The sequence below is a fragment of the Podarcis liolepis genome (genome assembly GCF_965112155.1).
Source record: "Podarcis liolepis genome assembly, chromosome: 9".
NCBI lineage: Eukaryota > Metazoa > Chordata > Lepidosauria > Squamata > Lacertidae > Podarcis > Podarcis liolepis.
This window is the reverse complement of record NC_139564.1, coordinates 1,754,152-1,768,026: the sequence shown is the minus strand read 5'-3', so window position 1 is coordinate 1,768,026 and position 13,875 is coordinate 1,754,152. Positions and strand designations below refer to the sequence as shown.

Here is a 13,875-nt window from a genome sequence, read left to right as displayed (position 1 = left end):
GGTTAATCCTACGTGAGGCCGTTTCCCCCAGATGTTGCTCTGGAGGCCTCCTCTCGCCATTGTCTGAGGCGATGGGGCCCCCACTGGTCCTCTGGGGAGCTCATTATGAAGATGGATACTTTGTGTGCCTCCCTGGAATGTTCTCCCAGATGTTTGTTTTGAGCTGGTTTCATTCCGACCCCCACCAAAAAGAGAGATTTCGGTCCTCCCTGGCAGTGGAGTGGCTAGTTCTTCCACCCTGACCTCCTCGCAGGCTGCTGCCCAGTTATCCGTGCCCCGTAGCCTCGGGGGCCCGGTCCAATTTGGCAAGGTGTTCTGGAGACTGCCCAGCTGGTGCAAAAGCTCCAAAACCACCCCACTGGAGAAGGAACTGGTGTCCCGCAATGATCTGGTTGGGTTCCTCCTTCATGTTCACTCTCTCCGGGACATCCCCGTGCCGATAGTACCAAGTCAGGCAGAGCGCGTGGACCCCACTGACCCCACACTGCACAGAGTTAAACTATGGAACTCCCTCCCACAGGATTCAGGGTTGGCTTTTGGGAACATGAGACAAATTCATGGAAGGCTATCAAAGGTTACTGGCTAGGAACGCTCTGCTCTGCCTCCACAGCTGAAAGCGGCTTTCTGAATGCCAGTTGCGTGGAGTTCCCGCCCCCCCCCCCGTGAAATAAAGACACATGATGCAATTATTAAGGTTAATGGGCTAAATAAGGCCACAACTTTATTGGTTACAGGTGATGGGCGGTATTGGCTTAGGCATTGGTCCTCACCGACTATATCCAACTTCAGCCCATCCTCTAGAAGTCCGGGAAGTGTTAACCACCAGTAGGGGGAGTCTTGCTGATGCACATCAACTAGGAACTCCCCCGGGGTCACTGATAGGGGGCGTGCCTTAGGCCCTCACCTCCTTAGGCTTCAGACAGGGCCACGCCCCCAGAAATCCTTTATTGCCCCAATATGTGGTGCAGGTGATGGCGCTTCCTCCCCTCTTCCATCTACAGAACAATACCAATGCCTAACCGCCAATACCAGGGAAGTTGTGACGATTTGCTACGAGGTGGGCGAAAACCAAGTGGCTGGTACCAATTTGCCAAGTGGAAAAATTCCTACCAGGCCCCTCAACGGCAACCAACCGAGGTCCATAGGAAGATCAAGGAACAAAAACCTTATAGGGAGGGAGGGTCTGGATCCTTCCCTGGGACGATTTTGTGATAGATAAATAAATAAAGGTGATGGGGGAGGGGCGATTGATTCAGATGGGGGCTGATGCCCACCCATTTCCTGCTGTAATTCATGCTCAACTCCTAATGCCAACTTCTTATAGTTCACCTCTTGATCCTTAAAAATTCTGCCGCCATGTTTAAATGCTGGGATTCTTGACGTTGGTGGATACCAAACACTCAAACCTAGCCTTCAGTTTAGCTGATAAAATGAAAGAAACCAGAATATTCATCCTTCTAACGGAGCATTTCCCGTCTTCCCGTGTCTGTATAAATGCAGGAGCATTTCTGGAGCCTGGACAAGACAGAGAACAAAGTTCGTCCGCAGCTGGTCCTTCAGATCTGGGACAACGACAAGTTCTCTTTTGATGACTACTTGGGTGAGTGGCAAGCGTCTCTTCCCCCTTTGGGCTGTCTTTGGACTCTTTGCCCTGCATTTCACTCTGCTGTCCTCGTCGCTTAACTTGTAGCATTTCCAAAAATTAGTTTTGGGATTGGCGGATGCACAGCCAGGCATAGTTTCCCTCTGGACTCTTTGACTGCGCATGCATTGAAAGGAAGCACAGGAAGGAAACTTGATGTGGCATCAGGATTTTTTCCTGTGCCAAGACATCACCAATGCAAAGAAGCAGCATTGCGCATGGAGGCCCGCGCAGAAACCAAGAGGAACATTGAAAGCTGGAGCAAATTGGCGTGCTTTGAGCAGTTGGAATGAAGCCCAGAATTTAAATGCAGGAGAATTTCCCAGTCCTGTGTACAGGTGAACCACTGTGCATAGGTGACCTGCCACTGGTTGGCAGCCACAATATGGAACTGATCAAACTGGCAGCTGTCTGGCAGCTGTGACTTGTGCGGTAGCCCATAAAGCAGACCCAGACAGTCTCCTTTTGAGAAATGGTTGAACTTATTTTCTGTTCTTCTCAACACTGGCGCATGACCAGCAAGGCTGAGTAGGTGTTCCTTACTCTTCCAAAGAGGAAAGACTTCTCTTCTGTTCACAAGTATTGCCTTCCATTGGCATTGAGTGACCCCATACCAGTGGTACCTCGGAAGTCAAACAGAATCTGTTCCAGAAGACCGTTCGACGTCCAAAACATTTGGAAACCAAGGCACGGCTTCCGATTGGCTGCAGGAAACTCGAATGTTCAGGTTCCAAAGAACATTCGCAAACCAAAACACTCACTTCTGGGTTTGCGGCGTTCGGGAGCCAAAACATTTGACCCCCAAGGCGTTCGGCTTCCAAGGTACAACTGTACAACCAATCAACATTGGCCTTTTGTTAGAAAGGAGATTCTAACTAAACTTTAGGAAGAACTTTCTGATGGTGAGAGCTGTCCAACTGTGGAATGGACTTCCTTGGAAGATGGTGGACTCTCCTCTCTTGGAGGTGTTTAAACAGACGTTAGGTGGTCGCCTGTCAAGTCTTTTCTATCTGTGATTCCTTCATTGCAGGAATGACTCCTGGGGGTCCCTTCTAATGCTACAATTCTATCATTCCTTCCAGGTGACCAGAATGAAAGCATTTATGAAAGTCAGGTCTTTGTTCTCTGTTTCGGTCACAAATAAGTGACATCTATAACGGTGGGCAGCTGGGCTGTCAAAAACCCCTGCATGCTAGTAACTTCAGCAGACTGCTTTTCTGGTCAAGGGTAGCGATGGCGAAAGCAACCTGTGTGTCCATATTGTGCAGAACCATGCTTCATGCATGGAGTCGGTGGATGTTGGCTTCCACACCAAGGCAGATTGCCCACAAATAACACCCCTGTTGCTGGCAGAAGCTTGCCTAACCCGAGTCCTCTGCGGCTATCCAGCCTGCTTCATTCACAGCGCTGGGCTCCTCCTTTCTTCCCGCCTTGTAGGTTCCATCCAGCTGGACCTCAACCACATGCTGAAGCCAGTCAAGATAGCCGAGAAGTGCACGGTGGACCTGCTTGACTCCGCGGAGAGGGTGGTCTCGCTCTTCGAGCAGAAGACAGTGAAGGGCTGGTGGCCTTGCGTGGCAGAGGAGAACGGAGAAAAGACCATCGGAGTAGGTCCCTCTCTTCTCTTAAAAAAACATTTTTATTAAATTTTCCACTTCAACAATCCAATCCAATCACATTAAATATTCCAAATTATACATATAAAATAATCTGGATATTTTGCCAAATTATGAATTTTTAATAGGACTTCCCATGCTTCAAATTTGGAGTTCAACTTGAAGGTTCCTCTCTTCTCATTGCACAATGAAAGCCTTCTCTGGGTCGAGCAGGGGTGGCAGGATCTGGGCCACGACTGTGGGGTCTGAGCTTCTGGGAACAGGCCAGAAAAGAGACCTTGGGATTGTGGCAGATCACTCAGTAAAAAGGTCTTCCTAGTGTACAGCTGTGAAAAAGGCAGATTCCATGTTTAGGGATCATTTGGAAAGGCCTTGAAAATAAGCCTGCCAGTCTCAGATATGCAAATCATTATACAAATCTATGATGTGACCTTGTTTGGAATATACTGTGCAGTTCTAGAATTGATGGAGGTTCGGAAAAGTTCAAGGGGCTGGAGGAAAGGTTGCATTTGCATATTTTTAGTTTAGAAAAAGTGGGAATGTGAATGAAGAAGATTTTACAAGTTGTAATGAAAGCAGATAGGAAAACTCTGAACGCTAGAACCAAACAGAGTCACTCGGGGAAGGTGAACGCTGGAAGTTTCAGGGCAGACAAAAGAAAATGCTTCTTCACACACACAGTGCATAGATAAATTGTGGAATTTGATGAATTAAGTTGTATTTCTATGCTTCTTTTCACCCAAATGAATCCCAAAGCACCTTACAAACAAGAAATAACCATAACAGAACTGAGCGCTGCAAGTATGACGTAAATCATAGAAAACAATGAACAAATCGTCAGTAAAGGAATTGCAATCTGGAAGTCGCTACTAACAAAGTGGCAACCAGAAAGGAAGCTAAACACCACAGAGGTTTTCTGGGGTGGCCGTTCTGGGCCTTTACATCACCCTGAATCAGAAAGCGTACCTAAATATTCTGGGGGAATTAGACTGCTTGGGCTACATCTAACTCAGTCCTACTCAGAGCAGAACCATTAAAATTAAGGAGCAGGAAATTAGTTCCGTCTATTCATATCAGTGGGTCTGTGCTGAGTAGGACTAATGTTGGATACAACCCTTTGTATATCCAGCCAGGGTTCCCTGCCCTGACTGGCCTTGGCGCTCCAGGGTCTTAGGCAGAGAAGGGTGTCTCCTCCACTTGGTCTCCCCAGATCAGTGTTGTGGTCTTTGCATCTCAGTCTTCAAAATTTCCCTTTTCTCCCATACAGGGAAAGTTGGAAATGACCCTGGAGATCATCAGTGAGCAAGAGCATGACGAGAGGCCGGCTGGGTTGGGCCGGGATGAACCAAACATGAATCCCAAGCTGGAAGACCCAAAGTAAGAGGAGTTTGCAGTCGCCTTGGGGTATACAAAGGGGCTCTGCGCCTGTGCTCCTTCAGTCCATGCTGAAGCAAACGTTGGGAAGCGGGTTTGGGGGAAATGCCATGCCATGCAGCAGGGCACTCCTTGCGTTGGTATTGCAGTCTGTTGTTTTATCCCACTGCAACAATCCTTCTATTGCATTGTCCCATCTCTTGCATGGCCCTCTCTTGTGGCGGTATAGTTAGGGATACAGACCACAGGTTCTGGGTAGCTTGAGACTTTAGAATACCTCAGAAGACCTTAAGGTAAAGGTAAAGGTACCCCTGACCGTTAGGTCCAGTCGCGGACAACTCTGGGGTTGCGCACTCATCTCGCTCTATAGGCCGAGGGAGCTGGTGTTTGTCCGCAGACAGCTTCCGGGTCATGTGGCCAGCATGACTAAGCCGCTTCTGGTGAACCAGAGCAGCACACGGAAACGACGTTTACCTTCCCGCCAGAGCGGTACCTATTTATCTACTTGCACTTGACGTGCTTTTGAACTGCTAGTTTGGCAGGAGCAGGGACCAAGCAACGGGAGCTCACCCCGTCACGGGGATTCAAACCGCCGATCTTCTGATCGGCAAGTCCTAGGCTCTGTGGCTTAGACCACAGCGCCACCCACGTCCCATCAGAAGACCTTAGTGCAGAGTAATTTTACAGTGAAGGAGACAGGCGGAGGTCTTCACCCTGGCCCTACCCATGCCTGTCTCTGTGGGCTTCTGAAAAGCCTGTGGTTGCCTTGACCTTCCATCTCAACCCTGCCCTGTCTCACCTGCTGCGATTCCCCACATGAGCGCCAGGGGATGACTCTGCCCAAGGGCACTGCCCTTCTGAAGGGTATCTGGCCCATCCTGGTACCGCTTCCAGGATTTCTGAGCCTAGCTGTGTCTCTCTTTGTCTGCAGGCGCCCAGAGACCTCCTTCCTGTGGTTTACCTCCCCCTACAAGACTCTGAAGTATATCCTGTGGAGGCGGTTCAAGTGGGTCTTCCTCGTCTTCCTCTTAATCTTCATTGTGCTGCTCTTCCTGGGGATCTTCATCTATGCCTTCCCGGTAAGAACCACAGGGAGTTGGTTAGATGGTGAAATGCACGCACACTCCATGTCCAAAGTCATAGAATTGTAGAGGTGGAAGGGACACTGAGGGTCATCTAGTCCAACCCCCTGAAATGCAAGTATCTCAACCAAATGAGCATCTCTTTATAGCAGGGGTGAGAGACCCTTTTCAGCCTCCCATGAACACTGGGTCCACTTTTGCCCCGGTCTCCATTTCAAGGTGCTATTTCTCGGTAGGGAATCCTACAATTTTAGGCTTGGAAGGGACTCTGTTGGATCATAGGCGTCTCTAAGAGAAGCATACCAAGAAAGCAGTTTGCCTGGGAGCTCAACTCCTTCTCGGTGCTCAGTGTGGAGAATCTCCTGGAAAGTGTTCCCAGCTTGAATCGCTTAAAGATGGAGCAGGATGCTTTATGGAGAGTCACGCAGCCTGGGTTGCTCGTTCCTGGGGCTTGAAAGGCGCTTTCTCTGCCCCCTCCCGAGGCCTAAATGCAGAGGAAGGGGCTGCCGCCTCATTAATCTGGACGGCAGAGTTTCCTCCCCACCCCCAGGCCAGTCCTAGCTAGATTCCACCTGCCCAGCTTGCTATGGGGCAAAGTTCCTGAGTACTGGAATAATTCATTCGGTGCCGCGAAATGTCCTCCTGCACAAACCCTGATAAGAAAAACGACCCACTTGCCCTGGTCCCACACATAACAAATTCTGCGGCTGGGATATTAAAAACATACCTGCTTGGCCTGGAGAACGGAGGCCGAGGTGGCCAGGCAAATGAGGTGACAAATGGTCAGATCCTTTTGGGATGCCGGTTCCTTGCAGAGCTCAGCGCTCCCTGGCAACACAGCAGACTCCCCATGTTTTTATTCCCCTGTCACCCTGGACACATTAGCTGCCCAGGAATGCGGCCCTAACTCATTAGCTGCCGGGAGAAGCCCAGCCTCCCTTATCTGATGAGCTTCCCAGATGAACCCAAAGCAGCCAGCGAAGGTGTTGTTTTTGGGGTGAGGCTGCTGGGCACCTATCCTGATGCCCTTTTCAGTGTGCATCCATTTCTGTGCATGATGGTATTGGGCAAGTTATGCATGGAATTGTAGAGTTGGGGGACCCCCAGGGTCATCCAGTCCAACCCCCTGCAAGGCAGGATTCATGTGCTGGCCTGGGGGCAACCCGTGAAACGCAGTCCAGGACCAGTCCAGAATCCAAAGGTTCTGCTAGGAGTCAGTCCGACAGGTCCAAGGTAGGACATGAGGCAGGAAACCAGGCAAGGACAGGTACAGGATCTGGCATATAGCAACATTGCTCCCACAACCTGGGGCAGGGTCCGACAGCCTTTTATGTTTGTCGGGGTAGCAGCCAGTCCTGATCCCCCAGTGACTCACCTCCCTGTTTTGCCCGAAGACGAGCACTCCTCCTGCGAGTACTCAGGTCTCTTCTTCTCTCAGACCTTAGTCTCTGCAGCTCGGGAGACGTTGGTTGGTAACTAGACCCAGAGGCCGCCTCAGCCTCCCCTGACCCAACCGGCAGTGGAGCAGCTGTAAGTGATGGCCCAGCTGAAGGCAACAAGGTAAAACAAGCAGGCCCCTGACTCAGCCCAGTTGGTGTTTGTTGCAGGGGAACCTGTGCAGACTGGGACTCTTCAGAATCAGGCCCCAGACTAGGTTCAGATGATGCCTGAGGCAAAGGATCCGGTGCGGACTTAGACTCCTCTGGTTCCGAGTTTAAGCCAGAGTCCCAGGCCTTCACAAATCGAAACTGAAATGTCCCTGACAGATGTCCATCCAACAGCTGCTTAGAAACCTCCAAGGAAGGAGAGTCAGTCTTCCAAGGGAGCACGTTCTGCTGGTGAGCAGATCTTACCCTTGGGAAACCCGTTCATTACTGCTTGGATCCTAGAAGATTGAAGGCGGGCATCCTGGCTGGTTTCCAATCCGTGCATATCCCATATCTTTTGGGCAAAACATGACAATGCCACAAATAAGAGCGTCAGAACAACAGAAGAGGCCTAGTGGGCCAGGCCAAAGAGGCCCATCTAGTCCAGCCTCCTGTTCTCACAGTGTCCAGCCAGATGCCCATTATGGGGAACCCCTAATCAGGATCCGACCACAAGAGCAACTCTCAGAAGCATGCCACCTTGGACAGTGTTGGTGGTGCAAGTCAGCCATCGTGGTTAGCAGCCATTGGTGACCTAATCCATTTCTATAGCCAACCAGTTGACTCATGGAGGTCCTTCGTGGCCTCACTGTGATGCTTGACAAAACCACAGGAAAATCTCCGCTTCATTAATTGTCGATCCCACTCCCCTAGGGCTGCCATTTTGTCCATCGAAAATGGCATCTGGGAGGAAATTTTGGAAAGCGGCTAAAATGTCCAGGAAAACCCGGGCTTAAGACGTAAGAAGGCTGATCACTGAAGAATGGATGCTTTTGAATTCTGGTGCTGGAGGAGACTCTTGAGAGTCCCATAGACTGCAAGAAGATCAAACCTCTCCATTCTGAAGGAAATCAGCCCTGAATGCTCACTGGAAGGACAGATCCTGAAGCTGAGGCTCCAAGACTTTGGCCACCTCATGAGAAGAGAAGACTCCCTGGGAAAGACCCTGATGCTGGGAAAGATGGAGGGCGCAAGGAGAAGGGGATGACAGAGGACGAGATGGTGGGACAGTGTCCTCGAAGTGGCCAACATGAGTTTGACCAAACTGTTGGAGGCAGTGGAAGACAGGAGTGCCTGGCGTCCAGGGGGTCACGAAGAGTCGGACACGACTAAACGACTAAACAACAACAACAATGGCAGCCCATATCAGAAGTGTTGATTTTTTGTGTGTGTGTTTTTCATTAAAAAAAATAGGTGAAAAACTTCTCTTTAGACAAGAAGCCTCCACAACTTTTGTGTCTGTGTTTTCACTTTTTGAAATATGGAAACCCTACACTCCCCAGATCTTTTAAGAATATGGAACCAGATCCTCAGCATGTTTGCTCAGGTGTAAGGGCCGTAGCTTATTGACAGAGCATCTGCCTCCCCAGAAGAAGGTCTCAGGTTCCATCTCCGATGACCTTCTCCCATTAGGGCTGTGAGCGATGCTTGCTTGAAATCCTGGCATGGTGGCTGCCAGTCTGTGCAGGCACTGCACTGAGAAACATGGACTCGGTATAAGTCAGTGCCCTCTGAGACTTACGGCATAAGCCGAACCATGTCTACTCAGAAGTAGACCCTATTGAATTCACCGGGGCTCACTCCCAGGTAAAATGGCTCAGGACTTCAGCCTTACTTTGGTGTCAATGTCTGCTGCCTGAGGTTGCATTTCATGGCAATTTGGATGGTGGAAGAAGCCCTTAAGTCTCTGGGATGAAGCAGAACAGAAATCGAGCTGGATTTGTGAAAATGAAGGGGCAGCCCGACTCGTATTTCTGAAAAGCAACTGAGGCATGTCATGGAATTTTTCTGCTTTCATTTATTTAGAATCGTTCCCCTGCCCCCCACCCAACCCCTTCCCTCTCCCCATTTATTGAGGTTGCTGACTTGAACGTCTCGCCCTGGATCTGGGATCTCTTTCCCTGTTCTGTTACCCATTACTCTTTGGCAATAGTGCTAGCATTGGGGAAGGGCAGGGGGAGGAATTGGTGACGCTCCGAGGATCAGGGATGCCCCCAAACACGAAGAGGCCTGGCAAGGCCCCGAGAAGTGATTTCTTGCTTCATATCAGAGTGGATGCGGATGGAAAATTGCACAACGGCCGGCTTTTAAAAATACTGCTGCTCAGCTCATACATGGAAGATGGAGCAAGCTCGCTTCCTGCGGCTCCACAGGGCTGGACCCAAACAGATAGAGTCAAATTCTAAGGAAGGAGATTCTGACTCAACTTCAGGAAGAACTTTCTGGTGGTGAGAGCTGTTCAGCAGTGGGACAGACTCCCTTGGAATGAGGTGGACTCTCCTTCCTTGGGGGTTTTCAAGGGAGGTTGGATGGCCAACCTATCAGGGCTTCAATAATAATAATAATATTTATACCCCACCCATCCAGCTGGGTTTCCCCAGCCACTCTGGGCCACTCCCAACAGAATATTAATAACATGATAAAACATTAAAAACTTCCCTAAACAGGGCTGCCTTCAGATGTCTTCTAAAAGTCAGATAGTTGTTTATTTCCTAGACATCAGATGGGAGGGCGTTCCACAGGGCGGGTGCCACTACCGAGAAGGCCCTCTGCCTGGTTCCCTGTAACTTGGTTTCTTGCAGTGAGGGAACCACCAGAAGGCCCTCGGAGCTGGACCTCAGTGTCGGGGCTGAACGATGGGGGTGGAGACGCTCCTTCAGGTAGCTGAGATTCTTGCAAGGCCAGGAGTTGGACTATATGATTCTCAGGGTCCCTTCCAACTCTACAATTCTACGATCCCATGATTCAGTTTGCTGCCTTGCTGGAACAGGTAGATGGGAGGCTATAATGTTCTTCCATGGCTACCTCTTTCCTACAAGGCAGGCCTGCCCAGGGTAGCCCAGCAGCCCTGCCCAGTGGCTGACAGGGGACTTGAGAACCCCCTTCTGATGCTCTCCTAGGACTGTGCATGAGTCCCAGGGGATGAGGGCCAGTGCACAGTGGGAGAGCATGTGCTGTTCATGTGAAAGGACCCAGGTTCCTTCCTTGATGGCAACACCATCCTGGGATGGGAAAGACCCTGATCTCAAACTGAATAGCTCAGACATTAGAGCAGGAGAAACCTAATCTCAGGGTTGTGGGTTCAAGCCCCCCATTGGCCAAAAGATTCCTGCATCACAGGGGGTTGGACCAAATTACCTTCACGGCCCCTTCCAACTCTATGAGTTTGTGATCCTAAACCCCGGAGAACCATCCCCTCTTGGTGTGGAGCAGGGAGGCTAAAGGCCGCTAACTAAAGGCTCTCTGGGTGTTCTCGCGCTCCCGGCTTCTGTCAGGCTCAGCCACAGAAAAAACCCCAAACCCAAACTGCAGAGTGAGATCCTGCGCATGTTTCCCACATGGAGCGAACATGGGCACACCGCCCACAAGGGGCGTCTCCTGCTGCCACTTCCTACAATCTCTTTCTCCCCGTCTTGGGCGATGAAGCCTTTTGGGCTTCTGCCATCCCTCCAAGTTTGAAGAAGTAGTAGAAGAATTTGGATTTGATATCCCGCTTTATCACTACCCGAAGGAGTCTCAAAGCGGCTCACATTCTCCTTCCCCTTCCTCCCCCACAACAAACACTCTGTGAGGTGAGTGGGGCTGAGAGACTTCAGAGAAGTGTGACTGGCCCAAGGTCACCCAGCAGCTGCATGTGGAGGAGTGGAGACGCGAACCCGGTTCCCCAGATTACGAGACTACCGCTCTTAACCACTACACCACACTGGCCTTTTCCACCCAGATGGGAGGGCCCCCTCCCCATCCTGGCCTCGCAGACAAGCCCTAAAAATAACAGTCTCAATATTCTGGAGGAAGCCTCCCGAAAGACAAATGGTGGGAAATTAATTAGGAGGTTCTCATGTTCCGCCAAGGGAGCTTGCTAATGGTGCGTGATGATGTGCCTCGCTTTGGACTGGCTCGCTTTATGGGGCGGAGGGCGTTCCTCCCCCCACCCTGCCCCCCCAGTGGGAAGAGCCCCTCATAAGTTGGTGCGAACGGCAGTTTATTACACTGCCTGGGGTCACACTTCCCTGCCCCACCCCTTCCCGGTTGGCTCTGGTTCCTCTCACTCTCCTTCCAACGTTGCTTTTTTAGGGTGGGGGCAACAGAACGGGCCAAGCAGTGGCTATCAGCCTGTCCCAATTAAATCCAGCGGGTTTGGAAGGGAACTGCCTGCCTTCGCCAAGCCGTGTGTATGTGTGAATCGGAGCTGCTTTCCACCTCTTTCCAAGCAGCATAAACATGGATGTCAGCTTGGCTTTGCTACAGATTTAATAAGGGAAGCGTTCGGAATATTTATGTGACGGGCTCCGTGCTGGAAAGATGGCCGGCCACAGAGGGGAGAATAGTCCAGAGGTTGCCAGAGCTGGGGGTCAGGGTGAAGATGTGAGCACGTGCACCAGGGTCTTATTTATTGAAGACCATTCTCTGCAGTTTACAGACTTTTCCCCAAGCCACTGGGCCCTTGGTTCCATTCAGAGGCATCGGGGCGCGGGTGGCATTGTGGTCTAAACCACTGAGCATCTTGGGCTTGCCGATCAGAAGGTCAGCAGTTCGAATCCACGCGACGGGGTGAGCTCCCGTTGCTCGAGGGAGCCAGCGTACAGCTTCCGGGTCATGTGACCAGCATGACTAAGCCGCTTCTGGTGAACCAGAGCAGCGCACAGAAACGCTGTTTACCTTCCCGCCGGAGTGGTACCTATTTATCTACTTGCACTTTGAAGTGCTTTCGAACTGCTAGGTGGGCAGGAGCAGGGACCGAGCAACGGGAGCTCACCCCGTCGTGGGGATTCGAACCGCCGACCTTCTCATCGGCAAGCCCTAGGCTCTGTGGTTTAACCCACAGCACCACCCTTGTCCCTTATTGTTAATAAGTACTATTGAATCTGGGTGGATTCCAACATATATAAAAACACCAGCTATTAAAAACCTCCCGACACAGAGCTGCCTTCAGATTTCTTCTAAAAGTCGAGTCGTTCTTCATCTCCTTGAAATCTGAAGGGAGGGCGCCACTACCGAGAAGGCCCTTCCTCAACTCACCCCCTGGGTCCCTAAACTCATCCCCCTACCTTATCAAAAGCATGATTCCTAACGGAGGTTTGCACAACCCACTAAGGAAGACGGCGACACGAGAAAATTCGAAACGGTCACTATTCATTGCACGTTTATTCAAAACCGAATTAAAACTATTCAAGTTTGGTTGATACAGCAGAACGGATGAATTTGACATAGTGATAGCAGTTTTTCAAAGTCGGGTGGTCATTTATGCCTCATGGCACACACACCCCCCCGGTGATTCCCCACTTCCCTCCCCCCAAGGGGGGTCCTGCCTGCTTTGGTAGGGTTGCCACATTTATTTATTTTGGGGCCAAAGTTGTTGAGCTTAAAAAACACTCACTTCTGACATGGGTTGCCCTATGCCTGGGTCTTCCTGGACATTTTTGCTGATTTTCAGAAATTCCACCTAGACGTTATTTCCAGCAGATGAATCCTGGCTACATCCGGGAAATTCTGGACTTATGGCAGCCCTGCGCTTTGGGAACTGCCAGCTTAATTTTCCCCCCCATTTATAAGCGGCAGACATAAAAAAACCCAAAGAAATCAGCACAAAAGAGGACCAGAAGTCCCTAAGAGTTGATCAGAAAGCCAAACGCTCCCTTTTTCTAGGTTATGACCTGTTTCATTCTCCCCTGTCCTTGCTGGTCTTTTTTTTTGTTTCCCAAAAATTTTATTAGTTTTCCAAATTTATAAGAAACAAATCAGAAAACATTGTCCTTGCTGGTCTTGCCTGGACCTGGACGCTGCCAGACTCTCCTGCCCGGTCCATCCTCTGGCAAAGGCCTCTCTCGGTGGCAGAGATTGTTAGGAGGGCAAAAGAAGGAGCTGCTCTCGCCTGTTGGGAAAAGTTATCGGCCGTTTGGAAGACTTTAACTGGCGCTCAGAATCTGTTTATGGACCAGGGGTGTTTTCTTCTTCTTCTAACATATGGAAGAGATGAAGCAAAACTGTTCCTGGAAATGAATATATCAGAAGTATTCTCTGCCAGGCCAGTAATGTTAATTTTTTATATATATAAAAAGAAATCTGTGCTATTAGGTATTTCCACATGGGTTATTTCTTCAGGAACACTTGTTGTTTTCTGCAAATTTGCTCTTGTTTTGGGGAGGGGAAAGAGCCACTTTTGAGGAAGGAGAGTATATATTTAAAGAAGATAAATATATGAGTATGTTAAATAATAATAATAATAATAATAATAATAATAATAATAATAATATTAATAATATATTCTTTATACCCTGCCCATCTTGCTGGGTGTCCGCAGCCACTCTGGGCGGCTTCTGACAAAAGATTAAAAATACATTAAAACATCAGTGATTAAAAACTTCCCTAAACAGTTAATTTGGATATGCAGAAGATATTAAAAATAAATTTACGGAACCACAGAAAGAGGGGGAAGGAAGTTAAGTTTTAAAATGTCAGAATGATTGTAAAATCAGTGAAATTTATATATCTGAAAAGTATAAATACCGTATTTT

The 13,875-nt window shown here is 49.7% G+C and overlaps 1 protein-coding gene and 1 long non-coding RNA gene across 10 annotated transcripts in view; one reads left to right on the top strand and one right to left on the bottom strand.

Annotated features, from left to right (window-relative positions):
* LOC310686051 overlaps nucleotides 1-13,875 on the bottom strand; it is a 424,340-nt gene that overhangs the window by 322,134 nt on the left and 88,331 nt on the right. The window lies entirely within an intron of this gene.
* The window catches only part of DYSF (dysferlin), a 195,327-nt gene that overhangs the window by 177,365 nt on the left and 4,087 nt on the right, over nucleotides 1-13,875 (top strand). For all 9 annotated transcript variants that reach the window (XM_083520415.1, XM_083520413.1, XM_083520411.1 and 6 more), the window contains 4 exons: nucleotides 1,501-1,600; nucleotides 3,080-3,249; nucleotides 4,526-4,635; nucleotides 5,564-5,711. In XM_083520415.1, the coding sequence (XP_083376541.1) occupies nucleotides 1,501-1,600; nucleotides 3,080-3,249; nucleotides 4,526-4,635; nucleotides 5,564-5,711 (528 nt within the window). The remainder of the gene's footprint in view (nucleotides 1-1,500; nucleotides 1,601-3,079; nucleotides 3,250-4,525; nucleotides 4,636-5,563; nucleotides 5,712-13,875) is intronic.